The 25,319-nt window shown below is 45.8% G+C and overlaps 1 protein-coding gene across 3 annotated transcripts in view; it reads right to left on the reverse strand.

Annotated features, from left to right (window-relative positions):
- DOCK1 (dedicator of cytokinesis 1) overlaps positions 1 to 25,319 on the reverse strand; it is a 551,514-nt gene that overhangs the window by 112,974 nt on the left and 413,221 nt on the right. For all 3 annotated transcript variants that reach the window (XM_033179145.1, XM_033179136.1, XM_033179142.1), the window contains one exon: positions 1,115 to 1,193. In XM_033179145.1, the coding sequence (XP_033035036.1) occupies positions 1,115 to 1,193 (79 nt within the window). The remainder of the gene's footprint in view (positions 1 to 1,114; positions 1,194 to 25,319) is intronic.

Consider the following 25,319-nt stretch of genomic DNA (forward strand, 5'->3'; position numbering starts at 1 on the left):
AAGGAATGTTTCCTATTTTACCTGCTAAACTGATATTCAGCACATATACATTGTGTCAGGAGAAAGTATGTTATTATGACATATGAAAACAAGCATTCGGCAGAGAAAATGTTAAAAAAAAATTACAAATAAGTAACATGTTTAGATATATGGCACCCGATATATTATTATCTAATTATGTCCTATAATGCCAATACAATAAAAATTTAAAATTAAAAAATTATAAAAATAAGGGCAATGCAAATGGAAAAGCAGGTGGCTATATAATTTTTGCTATTGGGTAACTTATTTTGGGGTTGGATCACCCAATGGGTAAACAAAAATTCTTCAGGTTCCTTTTGAGAGAGTGAACCATGTTGCCCAGGAAATAAACATGCCATTTGTATCTGCATGCCTTTCAAAAATCTGTAAACTATACTAAAATAACAACTAAGTAATAATAATGACCGATAAAATCATTATGAGCAGAAACACATCAAGAGTACAATGGAAGTGAGAGCCACACATTTTGGATGCACAGTAAGAAATCAGGCCAGGCAAAAATCAATCCCCACAGCATGCATGCACACACACACACAAACACACACATTCCCTCTCTCACACTGCATGCACCAAAGGAGCATTTCCGATGGACCATGGGGTCTCGAGGGCAGGGTCTCTGGCCTGGTAAAAGCCACTGCTAGTAGCACAAGGCCAAGAGAGGATATGGGGGGAACACAGAGTTATAAAAGCAAGCTGAGCTCGAGGTGCAGACCCACGTCTCCTCCTCTGCTGATCCTCCCTCCACAGTAAGATGAGCTGAGACAATTTTGGCAGCTACACACACTGGGACTCGGTGGCCTCCCTGCTTGGAGAGTTCCTCCTTGTCACTCTGATTCAATAGCTTCTCTCTGAAACAACTCTATCTCCTTCCTTGCTAAATTAAGCAAATACTCCAAAGGCATAATTTTCACTCCTCAGGTTCCAATAGTACATACTATAAATTCCATTTCCGCATCTTGGATGGGAGACCAATTAAGTTCAAGGATTAGAAATACTGTAAGATATTGGCTCAGACCAGCAATTTGTTCCAACATGATTTCTCCACAAAGGTCGTGTCTACCTCTTCTCTTACCTGTAGCTCAAAGTTGGCTTGATCCAGAAATTTTTTGTTCAGCATATCTGCATACTGATTAATTGCTCGCAGGAAGACTCTGAAAGATCAAGAGAAAATTACATAATTATACACTTACGCTCTGGCACTTCACGAGGTTTGGCATTTCAATTAGATACAATCCCAGACTGTCTGGAATGTGAACTCTCCAAGTCTTGCACAAAGCTGTGAGGTTTTGCCAAGGAAAAGACCACGGAATTATATGCAGATGTTCTCCAAATTAATCAAGGAAATTAGCACATGCAGGATGAAAGAAATAGACCAAAATAACAGCTTCTGAAAGTAACGTTTGAAAAGTATCACTTAAAAAAAAATCTAATTTAAAAAAAGAAAAAAAAAGGTGCAAATTAAATCTTTTTCTCAAGTTGCCATGTCTTCATGCTCTATGATTCCATTGATCTTTGCTTAGCTGGCTTCTTCAAGTTACCCATTTGAAAGCACTCTTCGCAAGGAGCTATCAGGCTCGGAAGAGGTTGCTGCAGTATCTCCAGGCTTGGAAGCATTGCTTACGACTTCAGTATCACTGGCCTACTTTCCACATGCTAATTTTGACCACTATTTTACTAGAGAAAAAGTTAAAAGCATTAATAGACACGAAAGTGATTTGACAAGAATTTCATCAGGAATTTTAATTTCTTGATTCATTGATAATGTATAATTTTAACACTCTATAATACCATGACTTTACATACTTTTTATAATAAAATATACAATTTGGACGATCACACATGACTCTAGAATATTGTCTCTCACATTCTTGTTCATGCAATAGATTTGTTTTATAAACCTTGGAAGTGTTGACAATACTAAAGCTTCGTCCACTACTTTTTAAATGGCCCTTATCCCTTTGCACAAAGGCAGGATGTAAGAGGAATTAGCATTAGGTCACAGATAATAAACTTAATTCCACTTTCTCTATTTAGACAGCAGGGAACAGCCAGAGTAGAAGGGGAAATGCAGGTTACTTACTAGTAACTGCTGTCCTCTGACAGCGCTATCTCTTCAGCTAAGTGCTCCTGGAGAAGCTCCCCATGCCCTGGCCATGCCACAGCTGCTAAAAGGCAGTGAGCCAGGGAGGAGGGAAGAAGAAATTCACCACCTGGGGTTTTAAGGAGGTCTCCATCACCACCTTCCACCACCACCTCCCGCCTATCACCCGCGGTCACTGCAGATTCTCTCACACTCACACCGCCTGCCGCTCTGAGAAAGGGATTCGCAGACGTTATTTCATCAAGAAACCTATCAGCTGGATCTGGGACCAAAACAGCCATGACAAAGGGCCCGTCACGGAGTGTGCTCTTTTGGTCACTAAAGAAACTGCAGGCGGAGTTATTTGACTTCTTCCCTGGGGACATTAAAATATAACCAGAAAGGAGGAATGAGTGTTTTCAAGTGACTATTAATGGAGGGATGCAGGCATTGTTGCCTTCTCCATTAACCAAGAGCACAGGTTGGGCAGCAGCATTCCTCAGCCGCAGGGTATGCCCGGTTACATTTGAAAAATAGCTCTTATTGCTGAATTCTGTAATTGACTGGAAAAAAGAAAAGCTGAATACAGAACATTTAGGGCATTCTGACAAATTAATAAAGGATCCAGGACAAAAGTTGCAAAATTCAGGACATGCTTTGTCTATACTAGATGTCTGGCAACTCCAATCAGCCACCAGTCTCGGGCTGGGGTCTGTCCTGTCATCTTCAGCCTCCGGAAGTACAGGGTATGAGCTAGAGAGATGGTCTAAGTAACCCACCTGACCTTGGTAACTGTGTTGAGAGAGTCTCTGGGGACGTACACGCAGCAACCCCAGGGATCACGGACGGAAGAGCCCCCAAGTGTCCGTGGAATGCAACACCTTCTTGTCCTTACAGGGTGGGCTGTGCCATGATGCATAAGGACATGGGGCTTCTGACCACTCACACAGACTTTTTTCACTTAATTTTTTCCTTCAGCTTTAGAAAGCTGCTATTCGCAGAGTACCCCAGGGTCCTCACGGGCTTTAAGAAGACACTCTTTCCAGCCCTCTATGACAATAATGACAAGTTTACTAAAACACACATTATTATTATAGGGTCATTATTTTGCCTCAAGATAGCACCCAAACAGTTGCAATATGCTGCTTCTAATTAAGCTCTGAGACAACTGCAGCTAGTTAAATAAAGACAGTTCTCAAAATGACTTTAAAAAAAAATGCGTCGGCCAGACGCGGTAGCTTATGCCTGTAATCCCAGCACTTTGGGAGGCCAAGGCAGGCAGATCACGAGGTCAGGAGATCGAGACCATCCTGGCTAACACAGTGAAACCCTGTCTCTACTAAAAATACAAAAAAGTAGCCGGGTGTGGTGGCGGGTGCCTGTAGTCCCAGCTACTCGGGAGGCTGAGGCAGGAGAATGGCATGAACCTGGGAGGTGGAGCTTGCAGTGAGCCGAGATGGCGCCACTGCACTCCAGCCTGGGCAACAGAGCGAGACTCCGTTTCAAAAAAAAAAAAAAAAAAATATATATATATATATATATATATGTATACACACACACACACACACATCATGCTAAAGTAATGTGAAGGCTGAACAAAACCTTTTTAAGAAACAGACAACTGAGAAAGTGCAGGGCTGAGAGGCAGATTCTGTAATTCAGATTCCCTATAAATTTTTTAAAATGCCGGAACAAAAACAACGTGGAAATTCAAGTAGCATGAGGAAAATTGAAGGAAAGATCAAATAAAACCATAATCAGTGCAGTAAACAAAGATCAGATGGTGCTTGGCCTCAACGCGTCAAGGGCTGTGTCACTTGCACAGAAACTTCCAGGACATGCATAAATGATATGCTACAGCCCACACGTGACGGGACGGAAACACAGCTACGCCTCAGGCCAGTCACCTAACGAGGCAAGGAGAAACATAACCAGAGACTAACTTTTTGGTAAGAAAATCTATTAGTCAGCTGCGTGTGGTGTGGGAGGCCAAGGTGGGCAGATCATCTGAGGTCAGGAGTTCAAGACCAGCCTGGCCAACATGGTGAAACTCTGTCTCTACTAAAAAAAAAAAAAAAAAAAATTACAGGCTGGGCGTGGTGGCTCATGCCTGTAATCCCAGCACTTTGGGAGGCCAAGGCAGGCAGATCATGAGGTCAGGAGATGGAGACCATCCTGGCTAACATAGTGAAACCCCGTTTCTACTAAAAAATACAAAAAAATTAGCCAGCATTGTGGTGGGCACCTGTAGTCCCAGCTACTTGGGAGGCTGAGGCAGGAGAATGGCATGAACCTGGGAGACGGAGCTTGCAGTGAGCTGAAACTGTGCCACCGCACTCCAGCCTGGGCGACACAGTGAGACTCCATCTAAAAAAAAAAAAAAGAAATACAAAAACTAGCTGGGCGTGGTGGTGTGCACCTGTAATCCCAGCTACTCAGGAGGCTGAGGCAGGAGAATCACTGGAACCCAGGAGGCAGAGGCTGCAGTGAGCTGAGACTGTGCCACTGCACTCCAGCCTGGGTGACAGAGCAAGACTCCATCTCAAAAAACAAACAAACAAACAAAAAACTATTAGTTACTGTAATTCATAAGTTATCTCTAATAAATGTGAAAGTAGGGAAAATAAATAAGAAAATCAAATGAGAAGCTTTTGCATACAAATCCGCTTTCTGTTACAGAGGAATATGAGAAGGATCGCAGGCTAAGCCAAGTGTTTGGATGGGAGGATGCCTTGCCAAACTAAATGAAGGGCTCTACACAGTGCAGGATCATAGTCCTTTGTCCAGCAGGCAATCCTAGGGCGTGCGGGGTATGACTCTGCCTGACTCTGCATCCTGACGACTCTACCTGTGCTGGACACTGCTGGAGTTGGGTTTAGGTAAGAGAAGCCCTCCAGATTGTGAGTAAAGCATAGGTATTTCGAAGGCAGTGGCCACATCTGCTTGTTCACCCAAGTGTCCTCAGTGCTGAGTCAGCATTTGGTGCACAGTATATGCTCACTAGGTAACTGACACAGAAAAGAATGAATAAGTGGATGGAAGAATAAGTGAATGAATGAATGGATGAAGGAGCTGACTCAGAAGGTCAGGGTCTGGCCCAAATGGGAGCCTCAGTATTTGGGAGACTAGAGTATTTGGTTGCCTCTGGCTCTCCTTGAGTCCTTGCAGAAAACCAGGTAGGTTTTCTGCGGTGGGATTCAGCTCTCTTCAGGTTCTTCTTATGCAAACTTCTCATTGGGGATTCTATCAGAAATGCCAGAAACTCAGGGGGAAGGGATCAAATACCTTGTGAACCACACAAGTTATGTCTTATTCTGAGCCAGGAGAATTAAGTAATTTCTAAAAAAAAAAAAAAAATAACAAATGCTGTGAGAATTAAATGCTTTCAGGAATGCTGTCCTAAAAATGGTCAAAATCTATGGAAGGATTATTTGTAATCTAAAATTCAGGAGATAAAACCAAACATACAAATAAATAATCCCGAAAGAATCACAGGGAAATTATGTCAACCTAAAAAGGTTCAAAAAGCTATAAGGTCTAGAAGCCTGTGAATTTTATTTTTAATGGCTCAATGGAGAGAAATGTTATCTCTTCTTGGTAATTGATTCCTGTCTCCAGGAAGCCAGAAGCATCATCTTTATCAAACTTGCCATAACATTATCCACTTAAAAAAATGTGAGGCCAATAGGAAAGGGAGATGGGTTCACTCCCAAGCCAATGCAATTAAAACAACAACAAACCAGGAAGCTTTCCCCACTTCTTTCTCTGCTATCCTGGACGTTTAACTCCATTAGAAACAAAAACTACTAATTCTTGACAGTATCACATATGAGTTTAATTGCAGCCTACACATACACACATTTGTAAAATTAAAGTCTTAATTCAAGTATATCTATCTATCGATGTCTTCACGTCCATTTAAACATGGAGCTACCTGACCTTCAGAAAGTTGTTCAACACCATCAAGAAACGAGAAGTATGTGAGGGAACAGACATGTTAATTCGTTCAATGTAATCATTCTACAATGAATGCATGTATCATAACATCCACTGCATACCATACACATACACAATTATTATCTGTCAATTGAAAATAGGATTAAAAAATGTCAAAACAAAAAAGGTTGCTGAAGTTTTCGAGATCCTCATATTCTCCACCAACAAATGAAAGCGCTCAACCACAGTGCCTCTAAGCTCCGTGGAACTTTGAACCTACAGGTTTTGTTTTTTGACTTTTTAGATTAAGGGTAAGGAAGAGGCATCACCACATGATACAAAGTTATTTGAACCCTGATATGATTCTCCCTTGACACCTTACAGAATGTTAAGTCGCATTTAGTAAAAGAGAAAGACAAGCCCTGTGAATTCTGCAGTTCTGTGCGTCTTTGGGAGACAGGCTGGTGTGGCTGGCGAGGCTCTGCCTGCAGGAGGCACCTGCCAAGGTCCGAGTCTCTCGGAAGCACAAAGGTTCTAGAGGAGGTTCCGCCAGCCTTGCTTTTGTTCTTGGACAAAAAGGGCGGGTGGACGCAGTGCGTGGACTCCCGCAGGAGACCATCCCCAAAGCTGCCTATTTGGAAAGCCATGCGCCAGTAATAAAAGTAGCACAGTCCTAAATAATTATGTGTTAACTGAGTAGAGGGGAACTTAGCAAGTGCAAAGTAATCAGGAACCAATGTAACTATTCCAGGCTCCTGGCACAATTATAGGCCCCTGATTATGACAGAGCTTCAGGCCCTTCTAGCACCCCTGTTACCCAGTGTTTGCTGCCAATAAAACAGGAAGATGAGGAGCCTCATTACTACAGAGGGAGAATGTGGAGAAAGGCATGGAACTTCCAGTGGTTACACAGCCCCATTTCATCACAGTGTGAAGCTGTGGGGGTTTTAAAATTCCTTCCCTCAACTTACTTTACGTTACATAATTAGCTTGTACACTTCAATAAGAGGGCATTTAAATACCTCCGGCATGAAAACAGGCTGCTTTGGGGGTGGAGACGATGTGTCTTTTAACACAATGTTTTACCCAAAATGGGTGGGAAAAAAAGGAAGCGACACATTCCTCCATCCCTGCAGAAAATGAGTCTAGCAATAGTAGCTGGGAATTTGCCTTCAAATGATTTCTGCATAATTCAGGGATGCTGGGAAGAGGCAAGTTAAGGTGAAGTGGTGACAGACGTGCAGAGAATGTCACTTCAGTTCCATGGGAAGGAGAGAGAATGAATGCTTCATCTCAGCCGGTCTGTCTCCTGGCACCTCCCCGCACGTGGCAGGGTGGCTCCTTCATCCAGGTGGTGACTCACATGGCCAGTGACTTCCTACCTGGGGACCTTGATGGGGAAATGAAAACCACAGGTATGGAAAGAAGTGACTTCCAAGAAAGATCCCCAGTATGACAAGGGCAAAGTCATGCAAAGCTGGGGGCCTGGGTGGGACCTGCCTCGTGTCTTTGGGATTTGGGAAACGGTGGGAAGACCAATGTCACTAGAAAGTTTTGGGAATGAGGTGAGAGGGATCAACTGGGCCAGACTGTGAGAGACAGGGATGTGCGGCTCTGGAGTCTGCAGATTTATTTGCTTGTGGGCAACAGGGGTGGAGAGGGCGGGAGGCTGAGGATTTTAAAGCGAGGAAGGGACCTCTGGGGTCAGGAGCAGGAAAGCCAAAAGATTTCATTGCTATTACTTCCTGTCTGCACTACAGTGAGTTTCTTTTTTCCAAGATTTCCTTTCTTTTCTTTTTCATATCGATAAAAGCTTAAACATCCATCAAACTCTTAACTGAAACCTAAATTGCCCCAGACCTTTCTGCTGGTCAGCCCTGCTAGGCACAGGCGTGGGCTATGATGCCGACAAGAACACAGAGGATTCCCAGGGCGCGTCTGCTCTAGCCTTAGGCTGTGTCATTCCCACTTGGGTCTCCATGAGCCGAGATTACCGGGCCTTTGTCTAAAACAGAGTGACATGCTGTATGCATACCCATCCCAGTTTCCACCAAAACAGTATTCCTGGCCAAGGAATTGTCATGGGCCAAAGGTAAGAAATCCTGAAAGTAGTCAGTTCCCAGCCACCGGGTCCTCCATCCTCTCCCAAACGACCACCTCTAGTTTCTGCTGCTTTGCTGCTAAGCATGTGGTGAGCACCCACTAAGTTCCAGACACTGTCATTGCTTTCACATAGATCATGTGATTTAATGCTCACAAGTCTTCCGGGGTATGAATCACCCAATATTTTACATATGAGGAAAAGGAGACTTTTGGATGCACATGCCACATCGTGTATACCACCCATTTATCTGTTGATGGACACTTGAGTACTCCTAGCTTCTGGCAACTATGAATAATGTTGCTATGAACATCGGTGTACAAATATCTCTTCAAGTCCTTACGTTCAATTACTTTGGATATAGACTGAGAAATAAAAATAAAATCCTAAGTTTCCCAAAGGACTGAACAGACCCCTTCTTGGCCAAAGGGACCCCAGAGAAGCCTTAAAAACTGAATCCAGGCTGGGCGCCGTGGCTCATGCCTGTAATCCCAGCACTTTAGGAGGCCAAGGTGGGTGGATCACCAGAGGTCAGGAGTTCAAACTAGACTGGCCATCTCTACTAAAAATACAAAAAGTAGCTGGGTGTTGTGGCAGGCGTCTGTAATCCCAACTACTCGGGAGGCTGAGGTAGGAGAATCGCTTGAACCTGGGAGGCGGAGGTTGCAGTGAGCCAGATGGTGCCATTGCACTCCAGCCTGGGCAACAAGGGCGAGACTCCATCTAAAAACAACAACAACAACAAAAACAGAAACAACAACAACAACAACAACAAAAACTGAGTCAGGCCAGGACCATGATGGGATGGATTCTCTCCTAAGGAGGAAGCAGAAACTGGCTCTAGAAAACAAGAAGCAGACAACTCATTCCTATATCACCTTTAGCCACCTGTCTGAGCCACAACTGGACTCCCCCTCCCTCTTTGCAGTGTCCATGTGACAGCTTGCCAGTTTCACACTGCACGCCCTCCTGCTGAGAGACCACCAACTGCAGGGTGGCTCTGGCCCGTCTAAGGAGGATGTGTAGTGAGGGTTTTCGTGGCCTCTGTTTGGCCTTTTGACATCAGAGGGCCAAAACCTCCACCCTCAGGTCATCCTAATGCTGGTAGTTTTTTGACCATGGGACCCACAAAGAGGCATGGCTCAATCGCACATGTGTGTATTTCTCCTTCATTAATATTCATGACTTCTTCTACAGCTTATTGAGCATGTGTACTTAGTCAACCCACTCAGCATAAATTCCTGTCTCATTCCTCCTCCCTGGAAGCGCTTGCTCTTGGCAGAAGCTGGAGGCCACGCTTCCTAGTCTGCGGAATGGCTGGCCTGCAGGCTGCAACCCTTTATGAGAAATAAAGCTCTGCGTTCCCAATTTATGAACCTCATGATTCTTCAGGTGACGATACCCGGAAGTGGAACTGCCAGATCATCTGGTAATTCTATTTTAAAGTTTGAGAGGAACCATCCTACTAGTTTCCATAGTGGGTGTGCTGTTTTGCATTCCCAGCAACAGTACACAAGAGTTCCAATTTCTCCACACCCTCATCCACACTTGTTATTTCCCTCTTTTTTTTCTGACGTAGCCATCCTAATGGGCGGGAGGTGGTTTAAAAAACGTTTTATTAGAACACAGCAAGACTCTTTTACTAGGGATGACCCAGCCATGTCCCCAGTCCACCAGCAGTGCTGAGTAGGTGCCTGTGTTGGTCCTTTATAGAAAATTTTGCCAAGGTCTGAAAAGTTGTGATTTAGTTCTGATACGTCCGCTCTACAAATTTTGAAGAGTTCTCCACCTACTTTCTTTTGGTGGGGAGTCGGAGAGTTCACACCTGTTTCTAGGTCATCAAAAAATAAAACTCGTTGATCAAAAAGACCTTAAAATGCTCCCTCCAAAGCTTAGAGACAATGAGCCACTATGAGCCCTAACGTGGAGTGAGCAAATGTTGGGAGGAACCAGTTTGGAAATCAAGGTAGGCAGGTTCCCTCAACTTGCACCTCCAGAGCATCAAACCCATCCTCACTAACAGTCGAATTTCAGGATCATGTTTTAAATCTCATAGGTCACCCACTCTCCCTCCACTCTCCCCTACTTGGTCCTTCTTATTCGCCTCTACCTCCTCCCAATCCTGCCTGGTCCACCTGTTTCAACTTCACAAAATAAGTGTTGACGGATTTAGCAGCAGCTTGGGTAATGAAAAAAACACCTCCAAGACAAACACATCAGAAATGCCCATCAGCGAACATCAGGAAGTGAGACGTCTCTACGGCTGGGGGAGGCTGCGAGAGAGGGCAAAGCCTGACTGTAAGACTCCGTCCTGGCAAATAAAGAAGTCCCACCCCAGCACCCCATGTCTGCTGACTCCAGAATCCTCATCCCAGCACCACAGTGTCTGCTTACCCTAGAGAATTCTGCCCCAGCACCCCAGTGTCCACTCACCCCAGAGACCCTGCCCCAGCACCCCAGAGACCGTGCCCTAGCACCACAGTGTCTGCTCACCCGAGACCTCTGCCCCAGCACCCCAGTGTCTGCTCACCCCAGAGACCCTGTTCCAGCACCCCAGAGACCATGCCCTAGCACCACAGTGCCTGCTCACCCCAGAGACCTCTGCCTCGGCACCCCAGTGTCCATCCCTCAGGCCTCCTCCCTCCTCTCCCAGGCTCCTCCTGTTGTCCTGTGATCACTAATTGGATGAGTGAAGGACAGCCATGGATGGGCAGAGGAAGCAGGGAGATCACACCACTGCACTCCAGCCTGGGCGGCAGAGTGAGACTCCGTCTCAAAAAAAAAAAAAAAAAAGGTAATTAAGGTTAAACAAGATCATTGAGATAGGGCCTATCCCATCTGACTGGTGTCTTTATAGCAAGAAGAGATTAGGACGCAGACACACAGAGGAGAGGCCATTTGAGGACACGGGGGGAAGACAACCCTCTAGCAGCCAAGGAGAGTGGCCTCAGAATGAAACCAACACATCTCACACCTTGATCTTGGACGTCAGCCTCCACAACTGTGTGAAAAGAAGTTTCTGTTGTTTAAGCCCCGCTACCCAATCCTGAAATTGGGTCAAATAATACCTAGAAAGAGCAGGAGCCTCAAGGTCATAAGTGATCTATAAGTGACAGGTCATGTTGATTCATGTCCTGTCACTTAGAGGCTGTGCAACCTTCCTCAAGTTAATAACAGCTCTGAACTCTTTTTCCTTATTGCGGTCTTGAGAAGAAGGAGATTAGAAGCCTCAGCGTCTATAGAGAGCCTGGGTCCTACCAGCTGTTCAATAATTGGTAGCTACCGTTGAGAGCATGGTAAAGATACAGAAGATGGCGGCTTCTGTCATCTTCTTTGCTGTGTGTTTCGAACGAGGTCTCCGAAGGATCTTCTCAGCTTGCAGTGGGCAAAGGAGAATTGAGGAGATTAATGTCCATGATAGCCCGGCTGCTGTCAAAGCTCTTAGGAAAAGAGAAAGTCTTGTAGCTGAGAGCTTTCAGCTCCTTGATTTTATAGTGGCTCAGAATTATTATCATTCAATTATTGAGCACGTGGGACTTTTCTCAACTGTCACTGTCCATGTAATATTTCTAACTCTTTTCCTTATTATCGTATTTGTTATAGTGATCTATGATTAAGGATCTTTGATGTCACTTTTTTTTTCAGACAGAGTTTCACTCTTGTCACCCAGGCTGGAGTGCAATGGAGCGATCTTGGCTCACTACAACCTCTGCCTCCCAGGTTCAAGAGGGTCTCCTGCCTCAGCCTCCCCAGTAGCTGGGATTACAGGTGTGCACCATCACACCTGGCTGATTTTTGTGTTTTTAGTAGAGACGAGATTTCACCATGTTGCTCAGGCTGGTCTCGAACTCCTGGGCTCAGGTGACACACCCTTCTCGGCCTCCCAAAGTGTTGGGAGGACAGGCGTGAGCCACCACATCTGGCCTGGTGTCACTCTTGTAACTGTTTTGGGGTGTCAGGAACTGCATCCATCTACAACAAAGAGCTTAATGGATAAATGTTGTGTGTGTTCTGACTGCTTCACCAACTGCCCTTTTCCCTGTCTCTCTCCCTCTCCTCAGGCCTCCCTATTCCTGAGACATAATGATGCTGAAATTGGGTCAAATAATAATCCTACAATGGCCACTGGGTGTTCAGTGAAAGGAAGAGCCACACACTCTTACCTGAAACCAAAGCTGGAAATGACGAAGCTGAGTGAGGAAGGTGTGTAGGAAGTGGAGACAGGCCGAACGCTAGGCCTCTCTGTGCCAGTTGGCCACGACGTGAATGCAAAGGAAAAGTTCTTGAAGGAAATTAAAAGTGCTACTCCAGTAAACACACGGATAAGAAAATGAAACAGGCTTACTGTTGAAAGTGTGGTAAAGATACAAAAGATGGTGGCTTCTGTCATCTTCTTTGCTACATGTTTCAAAAGAGGTCTCCGAAGGATCTTCTCAGCTTGCAGTGGGCCAAGTTTTAGCGGTGAAACTTTTTTATGGAGAAAGTTTCAGTGGTGTGAATAGAAGATCCAACCAGCCACAACATTCCCTCAAGCCAAAGCCTAACTGAGAGAAAGGCCCTAAACTCTCTTCAATTCTATGAAGGCTGAGAGAGGTGAGGAAGCTGCAGGAGAAAAGTTTGAAGCTATCAGAGGTTGATTCTTAAGGAAAGAAGCCATCTCCATAACATGAAAGTGCAAGGTGAACAGCAAGTGCTGATGGAGACGCTGCAGCAAGTTCTCCAGAAGACCTAGAATAGACCATCGATGAGGGTGGCTGCACTAAAAAGCAGATTTTCAGTGTAAATGCAACCACCTTATATTGGAAGATGTCATCTAGGACTTTCATGTTTAGGAAGGAGAAGTCAATTCTTGGCTTCAAAACTTCAAAGGACAGGCTGACTCTGTAGCCGGGGGCTAAGGCAGCTGGTGACTTTAAGTAGAAGCCAATGCTTGTTGGTTATTCTGAACGTCCAAGCGCCCTTAAGAATTATGCTAAATCTACTCTGCATGTGTTCTATAAATGCAAGAATAGAGTCTGGATGACAGCACATCTGTTTGGAGCATGGTTTACTGAATGTTTTAAGCCCACTGTTAAGACCTGATACTCAGAAACAAGATGCCTTTCGAAAATATTACTGCTCACTGACAATGCACCTGGTCACCCAAGAGCTCTGATGGAGACGTACCAGGAGGTGAACGTTGTTTTCATGTCTGCTAACACAACATCCATTCCGCAGTCCATGAATCACGAAGCCATTTTGACATTCAAGTCTTATTATTTAAGAAACACATTTTATAAGGCTATAGCTGCCAGAAAGAGTGATTCCTCTAATGGATCTGACCAAAGTAAATTGAAAACTTTCTGGAAAAAATTCAGCATTCTAAAAGCCATTAAGAATAGTCATGATTTACGGGAGGAGGTCAAAATATCAACATTAACTGGGGTTTGGAATAAGTTGATTCTAATCTTCATGGATGACTTTGACAGGTTCAAGACTTCAGAGGAAGAAGTAAATTCAGATGTAGTGGAAATAGCAGAGAACTAGAATCAGAAGTGGACTGTGAAGATGTGACTGAATTGCTGCAATCTCATGATACAACTTGAATGGATAAGGAGTTCCTGCTCATGCTTGTGAGCAAAGAAAGTAGTTTCTTGAGATGAATCTACTCCTGGTGAAGATTCTGATAACATTGTTGAAATGACAACAAAGGATTTAGAATATTACATAAAGTTACTTGCCAAAGCAGTTGGCAGAGTTTGAGAGGATGGACTCCAATGTGAAAAGAAGTTTTAGTGTGTGTAAAATGCTATCAAACTGCATCACAGGCTACAGAGAAATCTCGTGTGAAAGGAAGCATCAAATGATGTGCAAATTTCACTGCTGCCTTATTTTAAGAAATTGTCACAGCCACTTCAGCCCTCAGCAACCACCATCCTGATCAGTCAGCAGCCATCAACATTGGCGCAAGACTCTCTATCAGCGGAAGGATGAAGACTTGGTGAAGCCTCAGATAATTGTTAGCATTTTTTAGCAAGAACGTATTTCTATTAAGGTATATACATTGTGTTTTTAAGACATACTTTTCACACTTAAGAAAATACATTATAGTGTAAACATAACTTATATATATGCATTGGGAAACCAAAAAATCTGTGTGACTTGCTTTATTGCAAAATTCACTTTTTTGTGGTGGTGTGGTAGGGAGCCCACAGTATCTTGAATATATAGCTTTGACTATATATTCAAAGAGATAAGATATAATCACCTACCCTAAGCCTAAGAACGGTTTCCACCACTTTGTCCTTATAAACAAATTACTCCTTTCCCATTTTGTAGTTAAAGTCTGCTACCTTTTCATATCAAGACCATCTGGTCTTTATTCTTTCCTGGACATACAGGAGTTTGACTACCAAGAAACCCTGAGCGTCCTCCTTAACAAAAGCCCAGGCTTGAGATTTGGAAGGCTGGATTCAAGCTTTGATTGGTGTTGAGAAGCAGGTTAACATGGTGGTTAGAGCAGGGACTCCAGGAATAAACACCCAGAGATGAAATCCAGGCTGTACCACTGACCAGTTGGTTGTGTAAACATTGAGCAGATTTCCTCAGATTCTGCATCTGGGAAATGGGTGTCAACAGCACACCAGCCTCCTAGGTGGTAACCATCAAATAAGCTCACATTGCATAGAGTGCCCAGAACAGCTCCTGATACACAGTTAGCAAAATGAAAGACTTAGGAAGTCTGCAAATTACTCTCAAGTACTCAAACAGTGAGTGCCAGCTTAAAGGATGCGCTACAAGCCATCAGTTGGTTGCCAATCTTTAATCCGAAAACCCCATTCCACGAGAGTGACCTGGGTGGGTGCTTCGGCTATCCTATCTTGATCAAAAGCAGAAACCGCAGAACGATAATAGTTGGAAATCATTTTCTGTTGTGAGCTTTGTGTTTTCTTAATGAGTGTAATGATTTAGAGAAATGGGTTCTCCTTGTTGAATTCCACACCATGCAAAGTATGTGGATGAGCTAAAATGTTTCAGGGACTCTCCCGGGCTGTGCGTGGATTGGATGTGTGTGTGTAAGAAGCCCAGTGTTGAAGGACAGTGCCCAACACTGGACCCCATGTTCTAGTGGCAAGAAGCTGTGGGTCTGGAGGATGCTGGTTCCCTAAGATGACTATCAGTGCAAACTGAATCTTGCCTCCAGAATACTTTTGGTTTGCTTCTAATGAATCATTTACTGAGGCTCAGGCGGAGCACCTCAAATGACAGGGAAAGGGGTTTTATGAAGCCTAAGAACAGACTGTATGCACTGATTGCGCAAAAGTGTTTTTCATAAATGTCTGTGTGTGTGGCTGACTTTGATATAAGACTTTCTTTGATTATAACCTGGTAACGAAGTGGTGAGATAACAGTTAACTTACACCTATGTCTAGTGATGAACCAACTCACAGTATCTTTGAAAAAAATAACTGAAATATTGCCTCTGCTCAGCTCCCAGTGGTGGGGCTCTCCCCCAAGAGAGGCATAACTGGGAGCTGCATGAGACTTCAGCTGCCACATCTGCAAAATGGGTTGAGAAAGAAAGCTGCCCTGAGATGACATGCACGTGGGTCCCCAGTCCCGCCCAGAAACCCCAGTGGAAGCCAAAGGGGTTTAGAGACCTAGAGGCTGTTTTCTCCATCTGCCCTGCAAGAAATCTACTTTCCAGGCACTTCTGATTTCTATTATTGACAGAATTCTTTAATGAATGCCTGATTAATGGCAAGCCTGAGATGACAGGCAGATGATGGTTAAGGCCACTTCCTGTTTCCCAGGAGACATGGCTGATGCTGTATTGTCAACTGAATTTGAGATGGGTGATTTTTGCTCAGCCCATCTCTTGCTGTTTGACACTTGAGGGCCAGGGTGGAAGGCATCAGAAGCAGATTCTCCCCAACCATGGGCTCCTGTGCCAGCATCTACCTCACACTTCCTCTCCATGGCCTTGAGATTATCTTTGTTTTCCTGCTGTTCCTTCATTCCGGGACCACTCACAGCTAAGCTGGGAGAGCCACCGCTCCCACTCCTCAAGAACCAAGAGCCAGCTCGGCATGCAGCATCCTGCTCCACTGCCCGCTCTCCCAGGAGGATGAAGCAGCGCAGGGCCTTATTCCACAGGAGGCTTTGGCACCACACAGGAGCGAGGGAAGTGCTGAACACCAGCTTGGATGCCAAATGCACCGCAGGGGAGGAGCAGGCTTCCTGTTCTTCCCATGAAGGAGAAGGGAGCTCCCATTGATCAAGCAGCTCTAACCTGCTACCTGCTCGGCCAGGAGCTCACAAATGCCCTCTCAATTACTCTCCCCAATTTGCTGGTGGCAATGAAGAATCAATGAGGTTCGCCACTTGCCCAGGTTACCCAGCTCGTAGGTGGCAGAACTCAAAGAATCTGCCTCGTGACTGCCCATCCTTCTGTGCACCTCACGGATCAGTGGCCACGTGGTCTGGAGAAGGGGGACGGTGAAACCCAGACTCATCACCCATAGAGGAAGACCTCACAGATCTATTCAAGTGCCTGGTGTTACACAAAAGCACCCTTTGTGGATAACGATGTTTGGCTTTTAGAAGATACATCAGAGAAACTGCAATTTAAGTGGCCCGCCTTTGCTTCAGCACAATTGGCTGGAAGGAACCACAAGCACTTTGTTCAGCCACCAGAAATATCCACGGGAGAGACGTCCCCATCAGAGGGGACATCTCTGAGAGGCTGGAGGGAGGCACGGTGCAAGACACACACCAGCACCACCCTTAGGCAAATCAGTGAACTCACTGGGCAGAGCGGCCATGGGAAGACAACGTCTCCTGTGACCCTGGTCTGGTGTTTGCCCCTCACCCCTCATTTTTATGTTGAAGTCCTCACCCGCAAGGTCCTCACCCAGCAGAGAGGGAAGCACTGAACACCAGCTCAGATGCCAAATGCACCGCGCGGGAGGGCCGGCTTCCCATTCTTCCCGCCAAGGAGAAGGGAGCTCGCATTGATCAAGCATTGATCAATCATCCAGAACTTGTGAAACAGACTGGAGCGAGCACAAGGGGAAGCACACGGTATCCTCCACAGCACGCTTTCTATATAGTATGTTCTCAGGTTACATCAGAGTGACTGATTATTGATTATTGATCACAGTCTGTGACTAAGACGCAACCATTCTTAACAGTGCACTTTCCATTCTAGACAGTCTAGTCGAGGGATCAGTAGTACCCTTTTTCTGTAAATGACCAGATAGTAAAGAAGTCAGGCCTTGCAGACCATACGGTTTCTTCTGTATCTACTGACAGACTCTGCTATTACAATAGCGCAATAGCAGCCACTGACAATAAAAAAGGCAACGGGTATGACTATGTGCCAATAAAATTTATAGACAGTAAAATTTAAATTTCATATAATTTTCATCGGTTATGAAATATTATTCTTGCCTTTTTTCAATCCTTTAAAAACATAAAAACTATTCTTAGCTAGTGGGGTGCGCGCGCGCACACACACACACACACACCACACACACACACACACTACAGATGGAGGGCTGGATTGGGGTCATCAGTTACAGCTTGTCAAACCCTGGCTTAGAAAATGATGTGTGTGCCGGCTGGGTGCAGTGGCTCATGCCTGTAATCCAGCACTTTGGGAGACTGAGATGGGTGGATCACTTGAGGTCAGGAGTTCGAGACCAGCCTGGCTAAGATGGTGAAACTCCATCTCTAAGAAAAATACAAAAGCTATCCAGGGACGGTGGCACATGCTTGTAACTCCAGCTACTTAGGAGGCTGAGGCAGGAGGATCACTTGAACCCTGGAAACAAAGGTTGCAGTGAGCTGCAATATGCCACTGCACTCTAGCCTGGGCAACAGAGTGAGACTCTGTCTCCAAAAAAAAAAAAAAAAAGGAAAACAAGAGAAAAACAGAAAATTATAAAATTATGTGTGTGCCAATCCGCCATGGCCTATCATTCTTTTTTTTTTTTTTTTTGACACAGAGTCTCACTCTGTCTCCCATACTAGAGTGCAGTGGCATGATCTCGGCTCACTGCAACCTCCACTTCCTGAATTCAAGTGATCCTCATGCCTCAGCCTCCCAAGTAACTGGGATTACAAGTGTGTGCCACCACACCTGGCTGATTTTTGTCTTTTTTGTAGAGACAGGGTTTCGCTATGTTGACCAGGATGGTCTTGTACTCCTGACCTCAGGTGACTGGCCCACCTCGGCCTCCCAAAGTGCTGGCTGGGATTACAGGTGTGAGCCACTGTGCCTGGCCTCTTGTTCATTCATTCTTTAAGGAGAAGGAGCACCCAGGTCATGTCTGGAACTGACCTGGTCTGGAAAGGGTGACAAAGTAAATTAGCAGGGCGGGGGTGGGAGGGGAGGGGTACAGCTGAGCGGAAGGAGGCTGTAGAGGTGACTGGGTGTCTACCTCATGCAGAAGGTGGGGGAATCATCTACAACCATGGGGAGTGGGCTCAGAGCACCTCCTTGGGGATTGGAGGGGCCTGTGTTCAGTCTTGGAGACACAGATGAAAGTGGGGTCTGGGATCAAGTGAAGGTCAAGAGTGGAAGGTACATTTTGAACTTGGTCTCAGTCTACTTATAAAGAAATCCTTGGAAATCAGTGAGAGAGCACTGAAGAGAGATTTTAGAATAAGAACCTAAAAAAGAAGGCTGAGAAAAAATCCTTGGAGAATGTCAGTATTTCTTCTGGGCAGAAAAAAAAAATGAGCTTGAGAGAGAGAGAGAGAAGAGAAGACAAGAGAAGAGAGAGGATAGAGAAAGGAAAAAAGGGAAGGAGGGAGGAGAGGGGAGGAGGGGGAGGGGAGAAAAGGGGAGGGGAGAGAGATAAAGCGAGAGGGAGGGAAGGAATGAGACGTGCCAGAGGGAAAAGGGGCAGATGTGGGGTCATGGAAGATACTGGACAAGAGCACTTCAAAGCAAGGGCGCCACCAACCGTGTCTGAGACTGGAGAGGGCGGTAATGTGGGCTTACTGATGAGGACACCACTGGTAACTGCCGTAGAACAGATTTCGTTAGCCTCATAGGGAGATGAAGAGTGAGTGAAGGCTGGGGACCTAGGACCCACTCTGTGTGGTCTGGTTGTGAAGGACAAAACAGGGGTGTCCACAGTGAGGCTTAGGGTGAGGTCAAGAGAGCTTCCCTGCAGTAGAAGAATCTGGAGGTGAAGGGACAATTGACAGGGAAGGCTCCAAAGGAGTCTCCAGATGACTCGGAGCCCCAGATCCGGGGTTTCCTGGGGGCAGATCCATTCTACACCCACCACAACTAATGCTTAATAAATAAATATATATATTTTGAGACGGAGTTTCACTCTTGTTGCCCAGGCTGGAGTGCAATGGCATGATCTCGGCTCACCGCAACCTCTGCCTCCCAGGTTCAAGCAGTTCTCCTGCCTCAGCCTCCGTAGCAGCTGGGATTATAGGCATGTGCCACCACGCCCGGCTAACTTTGTATTTTTAGTAGAGATGGGGTTTCTCTACGTTGGTTAGGCTGGTCTCGAACTCTCGACCTCAGGTGATCCACCCACCTCGGCCTCCCAAAGTGCTGGGATTACAGGCATGAGCCACCGCGCCCGGCAATAAATATTTTTAAAACAAGCGAGTGCCTAAGTGAATGGCATTGTGGTCAGATTTTAAACTGAGGATCTGCCACCTTACCACCATGGTTATTCTTGTCTCTGTCTCTTCTCTCCCCATGTTTAGTTTCGGGCTCACCACTGTCCCTGGGATACCTCTGCTCACCCCATCTGCCTTGAGCCCATTCCTCAAGCTGCTGTCGGGTTTACAGCCCCCACCTCCTTTCCCCGGCTCTGACCTCTTTCCGGGCTCTCCATCCTGGTGCACGGTGTCTGATTTGATGCTATAAAACCTGACAGGTTTCCAGCCATGTGGCCGCGCTGGAGGGAGCCCTGGGCATCTCATTCTACTTATGCAAGGACTTACGCAACTGCTCCTTGGTTGCACCGGCCCCTGTGTGTTGGCGACCCCCGAATACCCAGCCAGCCGCTGGAAAGACTCGAAATAGATTTTTAAACCAGCTCCACATCTGCCTCTGCTTTTCCTGCCAGATTCCTTGTCTTTTTTTTTAATGACTCCTTTATTTCTTCCATGCTCTTGTCTTAATTATAAAGAGGTGAGTCCAAGGCCGGTGTCTGCAAGGTCAGGCCCCAGAAGCTTTTGCTTTTAGACGGCTACTGGGACTGGGAGTAAGAAAAGGAAAAAACCTAATGAGTTATTGTGGGCACCCATGAGTGTACAAGGGCTCTGGCTTCTAACTTGTTGACCGCTCTGCCACAACAGCCCGCGAGGCAGATTCCATGGCTTACATAATATGGTGATCATGGCTTCTCCACCTCATGGGTTGATTTAAGATGAAATGCAATCCCAGACAAGTGGACCACTGGACAAAAGCCAGCTAGCATCTTGCCCTCGCCCTCTACCCATCACTGGCAAGCAACTCCTAGGTCAGCCGGAAGGACGCATGGAGCAAAAGACCAAAGTCTGTCTGCAGCAGAGCTCAGGTTAAACACAATTAGTAAGGCAGAGCCGATCAGACACGTGGCCACATGATGCTCTGCTTCCAGGCAGGGCACGGGTGGCCCAAAAGCCACTTTCACACTTGACTGTGAATATGGGCTGTCCATGGCCCATAGGGGATGGAATTCAGGATTTCCTTGTTCCGTCTCGTAAATCGTGTTCACCAATATAACAGTTCTACTTTCCATATAACTCCCCATTTTACCACTCGAATATGGCCACAGCAATGGTTTGCATTGACTTTGCTATTAACAGGAGGCAACTGGGTGATCATGGGCTAACGATCGTCTACCTTCTTAATGCTAAGTGACTTATTGCCCATAAACACATGCAGGAAGTGCTCTGGGAAGCTTCTGCCTGCCGAACACATGCAAGTTAAGCTTCTTAATTGAAAATATAATTTGTATTGCAGAGATTAAAATATATTGGATTCATTTTGGCTAAATTCTTCCCCATTGTCCCACATACATTTTCTTTATGCTACACAATCAAATTAGTTCCCTTGCTATGGAAATTATTTCAACACAATAAATCAATTTTATAGTGAAGCTATGACTGAATGTCCTATTTAAAGGAAAAGCAAATCAGGGATGGAAACCAATTTCTTACTGATGTGATCAGTATTTGCACCGCATGCCTTTGGTGATCTCTCTTGGTTTTATCTTTTCTGATTTCTTCGTTTTCTTTTCTTCCCCTTTGTGGTCCTTGGGGAAGGCAACCAGTTTTGTGTGGTAGAGAGAAGGCAAGGAGGCAGACCCCTGCCCTCAGAGTGCCAGAGCAAGTCAGAGAGGGGACCCTTTGGCAAGGCTGGCTTCATCATTCCAGTCTCTGATGAAGGGACAGCCCCAGCACCCATGCTCCAAAGCCTTTCCCAGACCTCCCTGTCCACAGCAATGCAGCCTTCCAGGCCCCTCTGGCTCCTTGTTACACTGTACCTATTTGTATTCATAACACTCATAGTGTCTGACATTGAATGGCCCAGTTATAGGTTTGCTGGATTACTCTCTGAGCCCCTGCCTAAGTAGACGGCAAACTCCACGAAGGCAGAGGCTTGGTCAGGCTCATTTAGCACGACACCCCCAGCATTTAAAATAGGTCCTGGCACAAAAGTCCAATCATAATCAAAACACCTTATACGATGAGATCACACTGCCATGCCATGCCCAAAGCATTCGTGAGCTTCACTCTCACTGCAGGAAGCTCGGGGAGGGAAAGCAGTTATCAGAGTGGCCTTGAGGCCCTGACATATGCTTGTAGGAGGGACCCAGTGCTGGGCCCCAGCCCTGCCTCTGTCCTTCCCACGCACTGGGTCTTCGCACATGCTGCTGCCTCCTGTACACATGGTGAACTCCTTCCAATGTCACAGCTCCCAGCCATCCCAGACCTACTAGTCTCCTCACATGCTCTTAGAGAACCGCGTGCCTCTCCGTCAGTGTGCCTGCATCACACCTGCCATCTCATTCGGTTGCTCAAGCCACGTCCAGTGTGCCTCCTCTTCATCCCCAGCCTCTCAGCTCCCAGAAAACAGGCTCCACACCCGCGTTGGCTCACACAGTTCCCGTCATCTAGCACTCTGCCCAGCCCTTAGCAGGCGCTCGATGCACACCCAATAGGGAAAGAACGAACAAACTTTGCAACGAAAATAATCCACAAGTATATGCATTATTTTCACTTTGAATGTCATTGAACTTAGCAAATCAGTATCGAGTTGCGTCCTTACGCACATTCCTACTTAAAGGTGGGAAAAGAGAAGGGAAATCTGAGCAAAGACCATGCTGCAGACAGGCTGCCAGCCGCATTCAAGATGCCACCTGCCTTCAGGAGAAGGGCCTGATGACTCCCCTAAGGCCACTGTCTTCTTTACCCTTCAACAGAGAGAAGTCAGAGCCTCTGGGTACAAGAATACGAACCAAACACCTTGAGGAGTCAAAGTAAGAGCTCAGGCCTCTTCCAAGAACACCAAGCACAGGCAAGGCACCGCTAGCAGCATGGGAGTGGCACACACAGAACATCAGGCCCACTGGCAAGTTTCAAAGACTTCCTGTTGTCGGATTTTCAAAGCTGGCCAAGTTCATTATCTCAACTAACCCAACCCTAAGAGGCGGCTCCGGGACATGTATTAAGTTGCTATTCAAGAGGCTGCAGCCCAAGGTGGTTTTGGTGAATCGCCCGCTCAGTGTTATCAGTGGGTGAACGTGCTCCAAAACAGAGCTCGTGACTCCGTGCCTTGCCTGTGCCTGGTGTTCTTGGAAGAGGCCTGAGCTCTTACTTTGACTCCTCAAGGTGTTTGGTTCGCATTCATTGACAACAGTGCGGTTTGTACCCAGAGGCTCTGACTTCTCTCTGTTGAAGGGTAAAGAAGACAGTGGCCTTAGGGGAGTCATCAGGCCCTTCTACTGAAGGCAGGTGGCATCTTTAATGTGGCTGGCAGCCTGTCTGCGGCATGGTCCTTGCTCAGGACTTATTTGCCTTCTTTTCTCCCACCTTTAAGTAGAAACGTGCGTAAGGACACAACTAGACGTGTCTTCTCTCCGCCTCGCTGTGAGTCCTGTGATATAAATGGTGCTGGGCGGGCAGAGGAACAAACAGTGCCCAGCATGAAGAGCAAGACAGCTGGACTCCAGGTTGCACGTTTGCAAAATCACCTGCATGAACGCGGCAAGCAAACGAACGTAGGAAAATCTGTATGATTTCAGCAAATCCAAGAATTCTGTGTTATACCACATTTTAGAAAAAACATTGCTTCAATATTTTTTGGCAAAAGGTTGTAGTGAACTAAGCCACTCTCCTAGTCCAAACTCAGATGTATGGCCATGACGCCAAAAGGCCAGGGTTGTTTTTAACTTGGGATTTTTAAATAAGAATACAACGTGTGTCCTTGCACCGATACCCACAGGCTCATAAAAAAATACGCATTTAATGAGGTCACAGAGTTATTACTGAAATGTCTGAAATACATACTGTGGGTCCAGAAAAACTGTCAGCAAAGCCTCAAAATAGCTTTCCTAAGGTCTGTCAAGTTTTGGGAAATAATCCAGGAAAATGATATGGAGTGTATACAGAAAAGTCAGCTCGCTTTAGCCAGTGACGGCCCAGTGGACAGTTGGCACGTTTATGTTCCATGCTGATATTCTTCTTAGTGTTGGGGACGGGGTCTTTGTTCTTGGTGGGGGAGTGGCAATGTTCAAGCCCACCCGCACACATGGCCACGAGTGTACCTGGGATCCAGTGGGGCTGCCCTGTCTGTACAGTTCTGTGTTCCTGCAGAATAATGCTGCTCATAAACCCGCCCTCAGTTAGCTTGTAAACCCCATCCTTTTGAGTTAAGGGTCATACATCTTTGCCAAAATCACCCACAGTCCCAGAAAATAAAATAAAGGCATCACAAAAATGACAACCCAAACAGTGCTGTCAAATATAACAAGGAAAGAAGAAACAAGGCAAAGCCTTTTGTTTTTAGGAGTCGATTCAGAATGGATCCAATACAAAGCCAAACAGAACACAGATGCCTTTTTCTAACTTTGTCTCAATATGATTTCTGATTTCCAGAAATAAAAAAGCAACGTTACCCTCCTCCCTTCTAACTAATATGATGGAGTTTTATCACCAGATAGACATAGTGCATCAGTCTCTGTTTCCTCCACATTCTACATAAAGGTGGTGTGAGTGGGGAAAACGGGGAGATCTAAGTCAAAGGGTAGAAAGTTGCAGTTCTGTCCATGAACAAGTCGAGAGCTCTTAAGTACAGCACAGGACCAGAGTTAATAATATTGTATCATATACTGGAACTTTGCTACATGAGTAGACTTTAGGTACTCTGACCATAAAAAATAAAAACTGAAAGGTAACTATGTGAGATGATGGATATGTGAATGTACTTGAAGGTAGCCATCACTTCACTACATGTATCAACACATCTCATTGCAGGCCTTAAATATACACTTTTTTTTTTTTTTTTTTTTAAAGAGTAAGCATTCAAAAGCCTGTCCCCAGCCGGGTAGAGTGGCTCACATCTGTAATTCCAGTACTTTGGGAGGCTGAGGCGGGCGGATCACTTGAGGTCAGGAGTTTGAGACCAGCCTGGGCAACATGGTGAAACCCCGTCTCTACTAAAAATATAAAAATTAGCCGGGCATGGTGGCGGGCACCTGTAATCCCAGCTACTCAGTAGGCTGAGGCAGGAGAATCACTTGAACCCAGGAGGGCGGAGGTTGCAGTGAGCCAAGATTGCACCACTGCAGCCTGGGCGACAGAGAGAGACTCCATCCCAGCTATTCGGAAAGGATATCTGGAATCCTGAAATTCAACTGATGTGACTTCAGGGGCAGCTCTCATAACAAAGACTGGTCATAGGATTCCCTATGAGTTTGTCGGGGCTGCCCTAGCAAAAGGCCACAGGTAGCGGGGCTTGAACAACAGAAACTTCTTTTCACACAGTTGTGGAGGCTGACGTCCAAGATCAAGGTGTGAGATGTGTTGGTTTCATTCTGAGGCTGCTCTCCTTGGCTGCTAGAGGGTTGTCCTCCCCCCGAATCCTCAAATGGCCTCTCCTCTGTGTGTCTGCGTCCTAATCTCTTCTTGCTATAAAGACACCAGTCAGATGGG

Source organism: Trachypithecus francoisi, unplaced genomic scaffold, assembly GCF_009764315.1.
Source record: "Trachypithecus francoisi isolate TF-2019V2 unplaced genomic scaffold, Tfra_2.0 Contig01579, whole genome shotgun sequence".
Classification (NCBI taxonomy): domain Eukaryota; kingdom Metazoa; phylum Chordata; class Mammalia; order Primates; family Cercopithecidae; genus Trachypithecus; species Trachypithecus francoisi.